The 18,048-nt window shown below is 33.8% G+C and overlaps 1 protein-coding gene across 1 annotated transcript in view; it reads right to left on the bottom strand.

Annotated features, from left to right (window-relative positions):
* Positions 1-2,344: 2,344 nt before the first annotated feature.
* Positions 2,345-18,048, bottom strand: part of GRIK2 (glutamate ionotropic receptor kainate type subunit 2) — a gene marked incomplete at its 5' end in the record, with an annotated part of 393,079 nt that continues 377,375 nt past the window's right edge. The window contains 2 exons of the mRNA XM_082757228.1: positions 2,345-2,596; positions 17,685-17,935. Coding sequence (XP_082613354.1) covers positions 2,432-2,596; positions 17,685-17,935 — 416 coding nt within the window. The 3' untranslated portion in view covers positions 2,345-2,431. The remainder of the gene's footprint in view (positions 2,597-17,684; positions 17,936-18,048) is intronic.

Below are 18,048 nucleotides of genomic sequence, written 5' to 3'. Positions count from 1 at the left end.
TTTTCAGAATCTTTGCTGAAGGTGTTTTTATCTTGTTTTTACTTCAGACAAAGATAACTTGTTCTTTGTTATCACATAAATGGGGATGAAACTCTCACAAACATCAGAGATTTTGCTTTCTCAGTCCCTATTCACAATGGAAATGGCCAGCTCAGTCTCTATGAAGATTTATGGAACTGGGTAGTAGACACAAACCTCCCTACTTCCCCCCAAATTTCATTATATAGTTTCTAAAATTTGGGTTATATATCTTATACTCCTGTCCTAGAAAGATGATGAGAAGATTAAATTAAGCCCCAGAAAATAAATGATCTCATTACTCACCAATGACAGATTATTTATGATAATTGTAAGGTTGTTTTTTGCTTGTTTGTTTGTTTGTTATGTTTTGTTTTTAAATAGCCAAATTATTAAATTCCATATAAAGACCATCTTGATAATCTTTTTTGCTTGACATAACATACCGACATAGCCATCATATACACTTTTTTTGTTGAGATACACATAAATTTACAGTAGCTGGAAGTACAAGATTCAGCATCTGTAGGGCAGGATGCTGAATCAAACTGTTTCAAACTGTTATGTCCAGGAACTCACCACAAGCAGGACATAAAAATTAACTTTGTAAGCAACTAAGCAGCCAGATCCTGCAAAAACGTATCATGATGTATGGGTTTCCCTCAGAAAACCTAGCAAATTTTATGGCCACATATTTAGTGGCAAGAATCAGGAGGACAGGACACTAAGCTGTAGCTGTTATAAGTACCAGTACCAACAGAAAGTACTGTACATATGTTGTTCAAATCACACAGCAAAACCAAAATAACTAAAACTGACATAATTTTAATGCTTTTTCTTTTTTTTTTTTTTTTGTTTCTTATTTATTTATTTATTTATTTATTTTTGCATTGGATTCAAACAGCAAACTGAGTGCACTTTAATTGTTATCACAATGTGGTCAAGAGGTCTGTGTCTTTTACCGTTTACACACAATTGTTCATGACAGCATGTTATCAGCCTAGTGGAAACCAGGGGTGTAGCATGGTAAGCAGTGGTGGTAGTGCACCTAGTTTTTATATTATCTAACTTGAAAATATGACTCTTCTAAGATTCCTTTTTCTTGATAAAAATAGTTTTCACCAAACGTTGGTGGTGCACACGCACTACCATTCATGCTTGGCATCACACCCCTGACAGAAACACATGTCCTTATTTTGTTGATAAAAAGTATTACAAAAATTTCCATACAAAAACTATTTTCATAGAAATCTTGCATTTCCACAAATAAACCTGAACATTTTTTTTTTTTGAAAAAAAAAAAAAACTGCTCAAGAATTTTGTTCATTTAGTACTGTGACTGTACTGAAAAATGCAGTCCTCCTTAAAGTTCTCTACATTCACTTCTCTTAGGTGACCCATCCTACTTCCAACATTAGCGAGAATTGCACAGGCTCCATTGAGTTCAATTAGTAGCAGGAACAAGGGCTTCAAAACACATTCAGACTAAAATGTGAGCCCTGTATGCGTGAAACACACTTTTCCTCCCCTTCCTCCCTCGCTCCCCCCCCCCCCCCCCCCCCCCGCTTCATAGTTTAAAAAAAAAAAAAAAAAGTAATTGCTTTTATCTAAAGATTGTAAGATACATTCCTTTGTACTCACAAAACTTTTATTCATCTAAATTTGGGTCAAAATTATGGATTATTTTTGTTGATGGTTTTTGTTTGTTTCTTTGTTTGTTAGATCACAGTTCCAGCCCAGGTGAATCATCATTGTTGGCTTTTTTGTCTGTTTGTTTTTGTTTTGTTTTAATTATTATTTATTTACTTAGTTCAGTGACACAGACAGTCCAGAAAGCAGCTGAGCATTCCCATATTTATCCTTCTGTTCATGGGATTCATGTTTCTTTGCTTTAACATTTCTTCCATCCAGTAAGCTCATATTGCCTGTACAGATGGCAGTTACAGTTACCTACTCTTCCTATGCTTGGAAGTTCTGAAGAAAGTATAGGTTTTTGTTCCATTACAGTTCTGAGATATTACTTTTACTAGACTCCTTCTGTGGTTAGTAGCATCTCAGATATTTATTCTCCATCTCCTGGCAACAGTTGAACTTTAAAAGGAACCTGTAACTTCTCACTGAGACTGCATTTGAAACCAGCCACAAAACTCACATGGAACTTTCATTCATTCAGAATGGTGGAAACCCATGACGAACAGTGTAACCCCGCATAACTTGGTTGATCCATGATGCTTGTGATTCGAGTCTGGCCATTGCAACTGCTGAGATCACAGAGTCTCTAGTTCATAGACACAGCGGTATGAGGTAACTCATTTTATTTTGCACAGGTTGCATATTTCCACAGGAAACATTCTCGCAAGGTTGTTTGGAAAAAAGACGTCAGTTTGTGCTTGGGGTATTTGGCTTCCCAGCTCTATGCCATGGTTTCTTTACCTGGCAGCCTTCTGTCATTAAATGTGTGCATGTTGATAACTTCTTCTGTTTTCACAATAACGGGGGCCTGTGGCTTGTGTTTTAATCGACGCTGACACTTCAGAGACATCCTTAGCTCCTCTACCATGGCACTACAGAAGGACCTCTAGAGAGGAAAATAGAGTAAAAAGAAAAAAAAAAAAAAAAAAAGAAGAAAAGAAAAGAAAAGAAAAGAAAAGAAAGAAAAAGAAAGAGAAAGAGAGAAAGAGAGAGAGAAAGAGAGAGAGAGAGAGAAAGAGAGAGAGAAAGAGAGAGAGAGAGAAAGAGAGAGAGAGAGAAAGAAAGAGAGAGATAAAAAGAGAAAGAGAGAGAGAGAAAGAGAGAGAGAAAGAGATAAAAAGAGAAAAAAAGAGAAGAAAAAAAAAAGGAAAAAAAAAAAAAAGAAAAAAAGAGCCACATCTGTAAGAAATGTCTAGCTGCAATGCCTAGAAGCAGATTCATTCCTTTGGCACAGCCATGTCACTCCTGTAAGTTTGCTTTGTCTCAGCCTGGAGCTCATAATAAATTACCATCTTTTAAATATGCATTGCATAATAATTAAAATGACTTATCAAGCTGCAGTGACTCACTGAAAAATTCACCTTGTCTCTACAATTATTTATCTGCCAGCTACTGACTATACATGCACATGATACATAAAAATATTTCAAATAGATGTTCTGTTGACACAGTTTTGCCTTATAGGACAGTATCTGAATGTAACGTGTATATTAAGTATTCAGTAAAATTTCCTTTACCATATTTCAACTTCATACATTTCATTTCCATATGGTTTAAATAGCTGTTCCTTAACAAAACAATAAGCCTCAGAGTAGGAAATTTACCTGTTTAACTACTGTTAAAATGCAGACCTTTTAATGAAATAAATCTACTACCTTATTTCCAATATCTTCTTTATCTAAACACTTATTCCACTACTGAATATCATTTATGAAGAATATATCTGCAAAAAATATTTTGTTTCATTCCATCTTTACCAAGAGGATAGCGTGAGAAAAACAGGTTATAAACATCTTTTCATCACCTCAAAGCTCTTTTTTTTTTTTTTTTCAGTGCAAGAAATTTGAAAAGTAAAATAAAATCTCCCTTATTACCCTCATGTGACTGAATTCTCAACTGCTGAATGGGCGTTGCACTGTTAGCCCTTCCTCAGTCTGAGAATTGAAGTATGGAATAAATATGGAGGTAGAGAAATCTCCGTTTTGGGTGTCTGTTTCACTTTTAACACATGCTTTAACTTAAATGTTTTCCAACTAATGGAGGAATATATTAATCAAATAATTAATTACAAAACCCAAGATTTTATGACAAGCCTCTGACAAATCGTTTTACCCAAAGCAAATACAAAGTATAATCTAATCCTTTGAATTCTGGTTTCTTAATAAATGGTCTACAGTCCACAAAATTATTTTAAAAATTAAAGAAGAAAGACATAGCGCCTGGAATTATACTAAGTACATGTTGATCATTGACTTGTTGTGATTAGTGATCAGCAATCAATATATAATCATTTAATTTCTCTTCTGACTCAAGAACTGTCAAAACTGTTAAATCTCCACTGCTCATACAAACCTAGAGTTTGGAGATTAGGTCCAGAAAGCATTTAAGCACCTTACCCTACCTAATTCTTTGGAGGACTCAAGGGCTGAAGGCATTCTGAGTAGTAAAGTACTCTGTTATCCACATTAAACATTACAGGTTTGTCATTTGACCATTATCATAAGAACTTCTGCTAACACATTGTTTAGTTCTAGAACCCATCAGATCATCAAGTGTTCCATGGCTAAAATCCATGATTCAGTTGATGTGCTCTGAAGTGACCTAACAAATAAAGTTTCTCAAAAAATATAGCAACTGCTAAAGGACATGTGGCAGACATTGCAACCTTTTTCTATGCAGCCGTTCATCAGCTGGAGCATGTGATCTGAACTTGAGACACATTTGAGAGTGTCAGTTCAACAGCATCTTCTGCCAGAGAGAGATCTAAACTCTAGTGTTTGTCAGCAGAACATGGTCTAAGACATTAGACCATGTCAGGGTAAAAACACTTGCAGTTTCCTCCTACTGATCCTGTTCCATTTCACATGGAAGCAGTGAACAGAGGCAGAGAGGGAGAAAGGGAAGGAAAGAGAATGCAGGCAGTTCTGGAGATCAGGCACTGGGGCACTCAGTGGCAGAGTCTCAGTGATGTTTAATATTTTAATGGAAAATTCTGTTTAAAGTAGAAAAATAAATATAAAATGCAAGAGGTAGCTGTCTCAAACATGGGATAGAACTGAACTCGAATCCCCCAAATCCTGAACAAATGCTCTCTTCTCTAATCTTTCACATGAGCAGGGTAATAGGCAAGAGAGAAGGAAATGGTAATCTTCTGGCTGTGGTACCCTTCTTTTCAAACACTTTTTTCTCCAGAAGAGTTTGAAGTAAATTTTGACACTTAGTCAGCTTGTGAGTTAAAGGTTTTAGCCACCTACAACTAAAAAAAGTTTGAAGTTTTAAATCCAAAGGACAGGAAGGTCTTTCTCTTTGGTGTATGGTCAGGCATAACTCCTTCAGAGGCTAAAGTTTAAGACAAAATTAATTATTTCCCTCTGGCTACATGAAGCAAGTTCTGCAATGGACACTCATTAACAATCCCTCTTCAAAAATTTCCTGTGCACTAGGATGAAATAAAAGATGAAACTTATGGCTTTCACTGTGGGAATATGTTAGCTAAAATTTCTAAATGAATACTCTGAGCCATAATGCATCCAATCTTCATGCATAAGGTATTGTTGATTAGCACTGTGTGAAAGCAGGAAACTGTATCTCCTTTTCATCCAGCTGTATTTTGAATGGAAACATTCAATTCTTGTTGATTTCTTCATTTTAAAGAGTGCTGTTGCTTAAGATGAGAACTGCAGTTATGATTATGGAACTGAGATTAATCTTGAAATCATCAGAAATTGCAAGATTTAATTTGGTATTCCCTAATGTCTCAGATGTGAAATTGCTAAGGCTTGTAGATTTTGGCGTTTTCACTATGTGTAGAACATAGCACATAACTTATGAATTTCACAAATAATCCATTAAAAAACAAATGCCACAACACTCAGTGTTTCATCACCAGCAGCTATTATATGGCTCTCACCTCTGAAATTAAAGACCTAACTGAAACATTCTTGGGCACTTAATTCTGAAGCTTAAAAACGGTTCATTAGCACTTAACACTTCCTAGATTTTATCCCTTGCCTTCTCTGCCAAGACATCGAACAGAAGTGGTAAAACAGAGTGAATCCTTCTCAAGCTCAATTCACCAAAATCTTTTGCACAGAAATGAACACAGTTATTAAAGGGTATCAACTTTTAGACCCTATCAGTATCAACTGGATTACAGTCAATGGCCAAGAAATAAGAAGATGCATGTACTTGATGTCAAGGTTCTGAAATATCCTGAAAACAAGATCTCAAGAAAATTAGCAAAATACTTTATCTGAAAATTTTACTTGGATTTGTAAATTCATTAATATGAACTCCACTCCCTAAAATGAGAATTTTTGGCAAAACTGACAGTCTTAAAAAGGCAGTTAACACAATTTTGTGATAATTATTTTATCTAGAAAATTATTCCATCCTGTGTTTTCAAATTATGTTGTATAAGCTCGTGCAAACTTATCTCTGTACACTGTTTGAAATATATGATTTAATTACTTCATTTAGTATGTTTTTTTAGGTATGGTATGTATTTTAAAATTTAATTTGTCTGGAAAGAGTAAACATTATTATCTCCCAAACAGTACCATCGTTTGGTAACATTTAAAAAAAAAATGCAAATCACTTCGTGATTTGGATCCTTATTTTTCTTTGGGTTCTATCTAAGAGATATGACACATGGAAGCATTTTCCCCACATATTTCAAAATCATGTTCAAAAAGATTTACAACAAATTACTTCATGTTTGACCTTTGTTATTTGAATATATATTTTCTTGTCTCATTTTGATTCCAATCTGAGTACATTCAGTATTTTCTACACAGCTAAACTTTGTGTTCTCACACTTTGAGAATATACCTTTTGGAATAACAAGATGTGAAATACAGAAGCATCTCTATAATACTTTTTTTTTTTTTTTTGGGGGGGGGGGGTGGTAGATAAATTCAGGCATGATTTTAGAAAATATGATCCAATATCTCAATACTGATATCATCTAACCATTTTTAGGGGAAAACAGCAAAAAGTTTATAGAATTTATGGACTGTATTTCAGAAATTACTGTATACCATGAAAATGAGCTCTTCTAATGGATATTACAAGATCCTTCTCTTAATGCAAAACAAATAACCTTTTGCCCCAAGGTACCCTCCACACTGCAGGCACATTACAAGAACATCAATTGTTACTGATTTTTTACCAACCCTTACAAAATATCGTTGTCTTCCTAAATGCTACCAGAAAGTAATGTTGCCTCCAAGTCACCTTAGACACAGTCAGATAGTAGAAGAAAAGTAGAAGGAAAGCATACAGATCTCTGAACACAAGCGCAGTTAAGTGCAACTCTTTTGTGGTACCAAACACCATAAAACATTAGAAAATAGGGCTACAATTCTAAGCAGAGAATTCACAGAAGAAAATTTTAATCAGCAGCTAATTTTAATCAACAGTTCTTAGACTTAACAGAAAGCAATTCTGAAAAAAACTCATCTCCTTAAGTGTGAATAAGTAACTGATAACTCTTTCATTCTTTGTCACAGTTGACAGCTCACAAATCACATAGAATCAAGATAACTGTTTTTCAGAATGTAATAATTGTTTACAATCTATTTACTAGCAAGCTTGTGCATGACTACAGCCTAAAAAAAAAAAAAAAAAAAGTATCTTTGCATGTAGATATTAATAAGAAAGCTAAACAATATTTAGCTGTTTTCATTACACTACTAGAGTTTAGAAAGGTAATTAGAAATCGTATTAACATGTTAGACACACGGTTATGATACTACCATCATAAATTTTACTTTTAATGTCCTACAAAGCAAAACAAGAAGATAGGAATGGCAAGCCTGCATCGCTCTTACCATTCTGAGTTAAGTGAATAACATTGTTTGTTTTAAATATAAAAGTCTCCAAATGTATGCTCTTTTATAGATTATTTTTTTCCTCTTTAATGGATTTAATATAAAGTTGGCTGTCAATATTCTGTACAAAACTAGATTTATTCAGAAATTCATTACTTCCAGTCTTGCATGTCACATATTATTTGAAGCCTTGTTAAATTTTCTTAAAGGAGTAGCAGCCCTAATCCTGCATATTCTTGTTATGTTATGGGTCAGTGTTCTAGCACTTAGTAGGACATATCAATCAAAACACTTTTCATCTTCCTGAAGTTAACTGAAACTGAGTGCACAGCTCTGCCCTGACCCTTCCTTCTAATCTGTTTCTCCTTCCATATGCCAGGGATTCTGAATGTGTATATGAAAAAATTGTCAATCTTAAAGCCCTAGACAGAACAACAAATGTTAAGAATTTTTACATAGAATCACAAAGAGATGAGCAACTAATAGAATTAAAATAAACTTAGAGAAAGATAGACCGTATTTCAACTGTAGCTGAACCATTACTTTTTAAAATAAAGCATAATTGTAAAGATTAGATTTCTAGTTCACTTAGTTGTATACCTAGTTTTATAATGAAAATCATATGCACATACACACACACATATATGTATAATATCTATATATACATAATATGGTTATATTAAAAATATTTTTCCACACATTTCTGATGTAGTATATTTTCAAATCATAGCAAGTGTAATATACAGGTACATTGAAAACTAATTTCACATCAATTAGCTGAAAATATCACCAATATATTATCAATTACCATTTTAGCAATTGGTGTTTTTTTGGTAGGAGGAGAACTGTGAGCCATTTTAAGTTAGTTTCAGGACAAAATATATGGAAGATTTCATCACCTGTCATCAGCACAGACATCAAAATCTAGCAAAATGAAAAATATAATTAATAATATAATTCCATAAAGTAAGTTAACCATAATTTCTAAGATGTTGAGAACATTAGAATTGTTCCAGGCAGCTGGTGAAGCATGATGTGCTTCACACTGGAACTGACTTGAACAATGATTATTTCAAGGACTTTTCTAGCTATCTTATGGAGAAAATCAACAGGACTGATGGTACCAGCACTTTCTGCAACAAAATAACAGTTCTACAACCTGAAATAATCTTCTGAGTTTTAGAGTTGTGAGTTGAACTTCAATGATATACATTATACATGATATACGTTATATGTGACATACATTATAAGTGATATACTATATAAGTTTGGACCAGCTCAGTGGTGGTCCAAACCAACCAACCAATCAATAAACCCAAATCCACACTACCACACACAAAAAAAAACAAAAAAAAACCAAACAAAAAAAAAAAACTCTTCCAGCACAGACTGTTAATATCTCTCTGGGACAAAAAATTCCAGATTGCCTTAAATTACCTAATTTCCTACTTAATAAGTTACCAATTCATGTCCAAAATCCAAATTCAGCAACTCTACAATTCTAAAGTATATTCCTTGACAAAATAACATACTCTGGCGAATTAGATAGACTTCTTGTAAAGAAACTCTGACTCCATTTAAAGTCTTCTGAAACCATTCAACTTGGTTTCCAGCCTAAGTGCAGCCTAGCAGCTACACTAGCTCCTGAAGCTGATAGGGAACTCATATCACTGAAGAAAGCTTTTTCAAAGGTGGCTTCATTTAGCTTCTGCCAGCAGCCTTTCTGACCATTGCGCTGATCATGATGCTTTTCTGACTCACCTGTGGACCTAGGCTGGGGCAGATGGGATTGCACTTGTGTGGTTCCACTTTTTCCTCTCAGAGAAATCCCAGAGGATGGCATAGGGTAATTGCTCATCAGCCCCGAGGGCTCTCTCTCATGCAGGATTCCACAAGGTTTCATCCTGTCATCTCTCCTTTTAACATGTATAAGAGGCCACTGGGGAGATAATGAAATAATTTGGGCTGTGGTGTCATCAGCATTCAGATGATTCACAGTCCTATTCTCTTGTCAGACCAGGATGGTGCAGTCATTTTGTGCTTCCAGAACCTGGCTGAAATAGGGGTATGATGCAAGTTTACTCCCACAGAGTAAACATAGGTGCTATGTTGCACAAGTAAAGGGAAACATTCAGAAGTTATCATCTACCCTTACTACTCAGTTCCACCTCTTGTGAGAGAGGTTTATAAGTCTCTCTCCAGGTTCATGAATTTGGGTCTGGGTTTCCAAATTGGATCAGTGGCAAGTACAGTTTGACATCTGGGTTTAGATCAGTGGCAATAATTTCTACAGGTGTAAAGCTTGCCGCATCAGTCCAGGTCCTCTTCCAGAATGGAGTGGTGCAGTCCCTGGAACTTCCCTGGAACAATGGCTACAAATGACTACCAGATGTTCAGTAACTGCTGATACCAATTCATACCACTTCAGACATATAAATGGCACTGAGAAAATGGCATATACAGTAGTGCCTATCTGATTTAGAATGATATCCAACGTAACATCTTAAAAGTTCAATATCTTGTGATCACAGCTGTGTAGGATACTTTTTTGACTTTCAGCAGAGATGATCCTGATTACACTGAAATCAGCCACATGAGATCACCCACTGGCTGTGAAAGTTCATTCACCTATTCAATCATTTTTGATCCTCAGTGTAAAGTCATTTCGTGTTTGTCTAAGGAGGGTCAGGTTTGTTGATCTTCAGGCACGGTGAAAGGAAGTGATAATGATATGTGATCAGTCTTTTAGAGTATAAATCTATCTGGATTAAAATGTTTTATGTATCACAATATAGTTTAATTTGAAAATAAACAGCCCATCTCACAGAGCCACTTTAGAAAATCCATACAACTTGGCAAAGTATGTCTGTATCTAACCACCTTTTTTTTTAATGTTGTCTGAGCTTAAATCCATGGTACATTATTCACTATAAAAATACATTCTATTTTTATAGTTCAGTGTGATAGTATAAATTTAACACAAAATCTGGCATGGCCTCAAATCATGTTGAACAGAGAGAGACTATTAGTATTAATTTAATGCCAATGGTTTCTACTGTTTTAGAAACATGATTATCATCACATTGCGCTACATAATATCAAAATGGTTAGAATCAGTTTCTTTATAATTACATGGTTTCATTTGGCAGTCTAGAATAAATGGAAGTGCTTGTTGCTTTGCTGGCTTATGCTGAAGTGAAAGTAACCTAATTCTGATGAACTAAACTTTCATTTAAGCTTGCTGATTCAAATGTAGGTGTGAAATATCTTGATATTATTGTTAAATGTTTATACTACATTTAGCTATAATATAGCTGATTGATTCAAAATGAAAATACTAATATTTATATACTAAAATATTTGTAGATGTGACACACTAATGTAGTGTTTAGGGGAACACAGAAAAATTAGACGTAAATGTTTTATAATGACTTTTTTTTTCCTTGAGAATTAAAAAATAAAATTAAAAAATATCAGGGGAGCCAATAATTACATACTTTGAATGTTTCTTCTTTCTACTGAAGAGTGGAAATGAAGAGTAGTTGCTATAAAATAAATGACACATCAAGTTTCTCAACAATATTTATAAAACTTCAAATTCTCTGTGCCAAACATAAAATATCCCATAACTGAAACCTGTAGTTTCAGGTGAACATCCTTGGAGTGATAGTGAGCCACTTGAAATCACATTACCACTGCTTTTGCAGTGGACAGTTCTGTGTACATTTCCAGTCTTTGGTTCTTGGTTTCCTGAATGATACCACTTAAGAAATTCAAAATACCTCTGTAGGAAGGTCCATTATCAAATAGATTTTAAATAGATTTGTTGAGCTACAGTCAAAAAACAAAATAGAAAACTCATTTTTAATGTTTTATTGTTTGAAAATGATTTTTAAAATGACATAGTGAATTGACCTTTTTTTCAATTTCTGCTTTTTCCTACCCTTTTCTATAGAAGATATTTTTCTTTGTGTGTTGTTGTTTTTTTTAACAGTTCTTGCCATTAGAAGATAATACCTAGGTGGTTTCCATGAGGGCATTTATTTATAATTAATATCTCATCCTCAAGTAATCTGAACAAATACACACACACACAAACAATACAAGGCTATACATCCACATATAGTGCTCAGTGGAATGAGCACTAGGATGAGCACAGGATGATAGAAGTTCCCAATTTTCTAACTGCATATGTGCATATCTATGCATAAAGTTGAAAAAAAAAATCCTCTTATGAATTGTCACAGCTACTGCTGTTTCTCCCAGCCAACATTAAAAATTCTGAGGTTACTCCATTACAAAATATGACATGGTAATACAGATGACATCACTGACTCTATGTTGTATAAGTTACTTGGGATATAAATCCCAAAGCTTTTACTTTGATTTACCATTAATTCCCACTTTTTTTTTTTTTTAATATCTTTATTTATTTATTATTGTAACCTGAGTAACACATTTTTCAACTTTAAAATCTTTTGAACTTCCTTCTCTGAAAGGGGAAAAAAATTCTCTGTGCTGGGATTTACTCTGGGGTTGCCCCAAAACTATTAGAAACTACTGTCCCAAATATTTGACTTTTGATATTAAACTATTAGAAATATTCTCTGAACTCCAGTAACACTACAGTTTTTATGAAAGAGATTAATGAAAACTAAATTATTAAAATAATAATAAAAATATGTGGTAAAATAAGAAGAGGTCTTAAAATCTATTTAGGTAAGAAGGGATCCTAAAAATCTTTTGATTTTTCATACAAAATTATTGTAATATGTTGCTTTACATTTTTGTTAGGACAATAACTTAGAAATTGAAATACTGACTTTCCACTATCCTGTTGACAAAGAAACATTCACAATATTCCAATATGTATTAACTTCTTTCTGAAAGACCAATCTGGTTAAGACAAGGTACATGTATGCACTTTGCTCATATCAATTCTAAAAGGAGCCATTCTAAGTCATAATGAATTAAATTTAATAATTCATTAGTAAGTCATAATGAATTAAATTTATCCTGATGCAGACTATAGATAAAGAGCTTGACAAATAAAGCCCATGTTAGCATTTACACTAACTTCATTTAAACAAATCAAGAAAAGCTAAATTGCATTTGAGAAAAGAACAATAAGGGCACAGTATCAACTGTAAGTGGTTACAGCACAACAGCTTCTTCATCTCAACCTCTTGCAAAGGTGTGGGTCCATTATGCCAATAAAAACAAATTTCAAGATTACTTTTCAAGCCCATGTTACCTTTTTTTAAAGAAACCATGGCCAGGATAGGTGCAACCACTTGCAAGGGTAACAAATGTAATGTTCTATATATATACTTGTCACTGTCTTCAGTAATGCTGTGAACTTTATCCTAAAGTTTTCAGTAGTGAACAAGTACTTTCTACCAAACAGCTTACAGTTATAGTAGTAGCTCCCTGATCATTGTGTGTGAAGGTGGTGTCAAAATAGAGATAATCTCATAAATCTCAGAGAACTTTTTTTCTCTCTCTTTTTTTTTTTTTTTAATGAAAATGAATGAAAGGTGAAGAAATTCTCAAATTGAGACCCATCAACTAATGTATTATGCTAAATATTAATGGTCCACATGCCAATGTTTTCCCTGGCCTTTATGATAATAATATGATCAGTACAAAAATAAATGTATAAAATGTACATAAATCCATGACACATTGAAAAACAGCAACAAAAAAGGATGTAGTAATTGTTTTAGATGGCTTCTGTTTCTAACGTGCTTATTCACTGCCCTCAGAGTGCCTGTTAAAATCAGGGAGCAGGTCATTCACCAGCAAAAGCAATTATAAAATGCAAATGGCAGAGCATTTATAGTCAAGACTGGCTGGATAAAAAAGCTCTACTTAATAACATGTTTCCAAGCAGTTGACATAATTAGATGTTCGTATTATAAACAATAGCAAAGAGTACAAGCCTTCAGCATTTTTTTAAAAGGCTGCAATTAAAAAAAAAAAAAAAAAAAAAAAAAAAAAAAAAAGTGAGCATTGTGACATAAATTCTATTAAAAAGTAACAATTAAATTTCCCTCTGAGAAAATAGAAGGCACCATCTTGTGGTTACTCTGAAGGAATGCAATTGGGACAGCCTCAGAACTGCCATTTCCTCCAAACCCTTCCCACTGTGTCCACTGGAATACCACAATTCTGCCAGACAAGGGCAATGCTTTCCCATTCCTAATATTCCCTCTCAACCAGTGAGACTAGGTATTGGGCAGGACTAGTGGGATTATTTAGTTCAAAATACATCTTATCCCTTTACTACAGTGTGTGTTTGAGGTATACAGACAACAATACGGAATTATTGTCAATTATAGAAAAAAAAATAAAAAAAAAATTCTGAATACTACCATAACCTAATGCCTCTGCAGCCCAGTAAAACTGCATTTTGAACCAGCTAAGATCAGGCACTTCTATTCTTTCTATCCTTATATTATCAAAACCAAAACATGGTTCTTTTATTCGGTGAGTGTTTGAAATTTATGTAAATTATATATTTTGGTCAACCAGTTAAGTTTGTGTCATCTTCAAAGATATAGTTAGTTTCATATACAGTTCACAGTTAAGCATTCAAAAATTCTTGTTACTTCAGTGGAATCTGCAGTTGCAAGTAAAACACCGTATGTAACCCACATGTATATTCACAATCAATAATGTGTGCCTTGGGTCCAATGCTGCAAACAGCTAAGGACTCATTCACTATATCTATGAGATAAACCATCCAGACTAATCTTTCTCCATTCAGCTGTGTAGCTGAGCAGACAAATATTTACAGAGGCACATTCAATTGTTCCTATCTTCCTTGGGAAATCTATATAAAATGCAATTTAATATCAATTTATTATTTTTATTGTTTTTATAATCAGTTATAAATGAATACTTATTTCAGAGAGGCTAATTTAGCTAGTTCTTATGTTACAATTTGATTGTATAACTCCAGAAACAATTTGTTGGTGTTACTGGTTCATTGTTAGATTTAAACTAGTATTTTGTATTATAGGGAACTTCTGACCAGATCTCCTCTAAGGAAACAAACAGAATGCTGATATGTGTCTCATTTCACATTGTTTGAAGTGCTTAACAGATCAAGATTAATAAAATGTACATATGCTATTTTTTTTTCCCAAGCAGATTTACGTATGACCTGCTGATGTCTCAATGAATTCTGAATGGCTATAAATGGTAGCAAATTTTAGTTTTTTTTTTTTAGATCAGATCTGAATCTTCTAGAAAATACCTGGCAAATTAGGACAGTTATTTTTCAAACAAACTGACCATAGTAAGTATTACTGACTAACAGCCTAATGGTGATAACATCCAGAATAATCTTCACTTTTGAAAGTTGTCAATAAAAGAGGAGTTCTTCCATGTCTAGAAAATGCTGTGCTTGCATGGATGCATGGATGGTATTCTGGTTATTGGTATCTGTTTCAAAGAAGGAGTAAAATTAGTGTCCCATATTTCCTGGAGATTTTTTTTAGCACATCAGAAGAATTGATATTCTGAGTCACTTTACTTACAAGATGTAATGTTTTTTTTAGAAAATAACACAATTTTGTCTGATGTTTTTCTCAGCTCAGTTCTTTTTGAGACGTCACTCCTCCAAACAGTTTCACACTAACCAATGTCTCTGTTTACATGTGCACTCCAGGATGGGGGCTGACGTCTAAAACACTAAAAAATCATCTAGATTATACACTTAAAATCTGCATTGCTTCCCCACTGCCACAAAGGAAATGCAACTCTATATTTTGTGCATTATAATGCAGACTTATGTGTTAATATGTCCATTTGTATCCCAGGGTACTCCATATATTCAGCAACTGAAGTAATCTAATTTCTTTCATTTCCTTGGTTGTTAATGGGACCTTAACAACCCCATCTTTTCCATCTCCAAATGCTGACGAGCGTTATACACATGCCGGAATGATAATCTGAGTCTAAAGGGCTGAAACAATAAGTGTTACCATAAAAAGGTGTCTTCTCCCTCCCTGTGAGAAAGCCAAGAATGCGTCACTTGCATGATTTACTCATGCAAACTGACAACAGAAAAGATGTAGGGATTGGAAACATGACAGTCCTGCTTATCTCCCCTTTGGCTGCTGCAATGCTCCTCTCTCCTAGGCAAAGGGGATCTGCTACTTCTGGAGAGGAAGAAAGAAGACATTCATGGAGGTCTCAGGATGCTGGGAGAAAAATGGGTGATGGTGGTTCAGGGAAGGTCACATACAGGGATCCTGTCATCATTAGTTAGTTAGTTTTATTCTACAAGTCAAGTTCTCGAGAAATTTTACTGTTCTCCTCCTGAGATCAGCATAGTTGGGTGTTATAGAGAGGGGATACAATGGAAGAAATTTGAGATGAGGAAGGAGGTGAGTGGAAAGACCTAATCCTTCCATCTGCTTCAGATTTAATCCTAATTTTTAAAACTACATCAATACTTGATGTATGATGAAACACTTCTGGTAAAAAGCTCAGATACCTCCACTTGTTGCTATATCTATCCATCACTAACAAACAAGATTAAAAAAGAAGCAAATAGATCAAAAAAACAAAAGAAATAACAGAAAAAAAAAATAAAAAATAAAACAGAACATAGCAACAACAACAAACCATAGGGCTTAGAGAAACAAGTTATGTTTCTGTAAGTCTTTTCTGTTTACTTCCTCACACAACTTCCAACATGCTGATAGTGTCAAGTTATATATTCACACCCTGCAGAACACTAAAGTACTGATGTTATGAGATCACTATTAAAACTATTTTTCTAAGTGAGTATTTGTTAAAAGTCCAGAAAAGCTAAACCAAATTATTGTCATTAAGAAATCTATATCCACCTTAGGAATGGATAGTTTTGCATGGGGTACTTAGATAATAGTTATCTTTTCTCTCATAAATTAATTTCAGAAACATTACATTTCAAAAGCACTTTTACAGAATGGAATCACCCTAAAGTATCATAAAGGATAGGTTCTTAATGGGCTTTTAACAACTTAATCAAATATACCCATGTTCACACTGTGTTTAGGACCTTGTGATCTCACACTGCCTTTGTGCGTATTAGAAAAAAATATTTTTAACAATTTATTTATTAAAGGATACTTGCATACTGAAAGGTAGCCTCAAAAGAAGTGATAACAAATCTTAAATTTTCTGAGTAATAATTCAAGTTACAAAAATTCACTAGTAGCATCTGGAAAAAATATAAATATAAATATAAATATACTGATTGGATTTACTACTGATTTTATTAAATTAAGAAATTAAGTTACTAAATAGACATACAGGTCTTGCCATAGGTATTAAAAAAAATAAAAATAAATAAATAAAAATAAAATAAAAGCTTATCTCATCTCCATTTTTAAAATACAGAATATATCATAGCAGTAAAATATATAGTTTGAGTTTAGGTTTAAATATGGGCACATACATATAGAGAGATTTATTTGATTTATTCACTATGCAGAAACTATATTTCCACCTAAGAATTTCCCAAGATATTATCAGTGTTGGCACAATTACAGTATTGCAGTTGCAAAAATTGTAAGATGAGATCAAATTAACACTAGAATTTTCAAAACCAAGTCAGTCTGAAATGACAGGACATTATATCATAATCAGTAGTAAACCCACAAAAAATCTTGGTGATGTAAATTTTTCCAGATGGTACCAGGACAACTTTTCAAGTATAAACATGTGAAAGAAAATTTCTATAGAGACATTTGTATATTTTGGCTTTGAGCAACAGACAGTTTTGGTTTTTTGGAAAATCAGAATTATCTGCTGAAGTTTAATTTGTTTTCCATTACAGTTTCGGATTTCTTCTTCATCCATAAAATTAACTGCAGTGAACTTCCAGAAGTAAAAAGCTGTCTTTTTTCAGGCTTGAATAAGAGGAGAAATAGTCACTTGTCCTGAAAGCTGGCTACAATTAAACACATTGAACACAAATTAAAAGCTGTAAATGTAACCTTTGGGTACTTTGCTGTGATCCTTTCTTATATACCGTATTATACGATAAACAATTAAAATGCACCTACATTTTGGCTACCAAAAGTTTAAAATATTATTTAACTAGATCATAAATAGAATACGGAAATAGGAAAAGACAATATTTACCTTTTCCAACTGGGCATTTTTTTTTGATTTGTACAAAAATTCCCCCACTGCCACAAAGACAGAAAGCACCAATCCTGCTGCCAGGACAATAAAGATTCCTCCAATATTCTGAACTCCCAAAGCACTGGCCTCTTTGCTTTCCTCCTCTGGGCAGCCATTGCCTCTCCACCATTTCTCTTTCATCATGTGGAGCTTGCCCTCCTCTTGCAGCTGTAGAATTGCTATAGTGATCTTGTCTCTATATGGAGAACCTAAAGAGATCACAGGGAACATATATTGCAGTGGTGTATATTTTAAAGAAAGTTAGTTACACCTGATAAGAATAAAATGTAATGCGATGAATGCTACAGGGAAAAAATATATA

This window comes from Aythya marila (genome assembly GCF_965140915.1).
Source record: "Aythya marila genome assembly, chromosome: 3".
NCBI classification, from domain to species: Eukaryota; Metazoa; Chordata; class Aves; order Anseriformes; family Anatidae; genus Aythya; species Aythya marila.
Note: the sequence above shows the minus strand (reverse complement) of the source record. Positions and strands in the feature narration are given on the sequence as shown.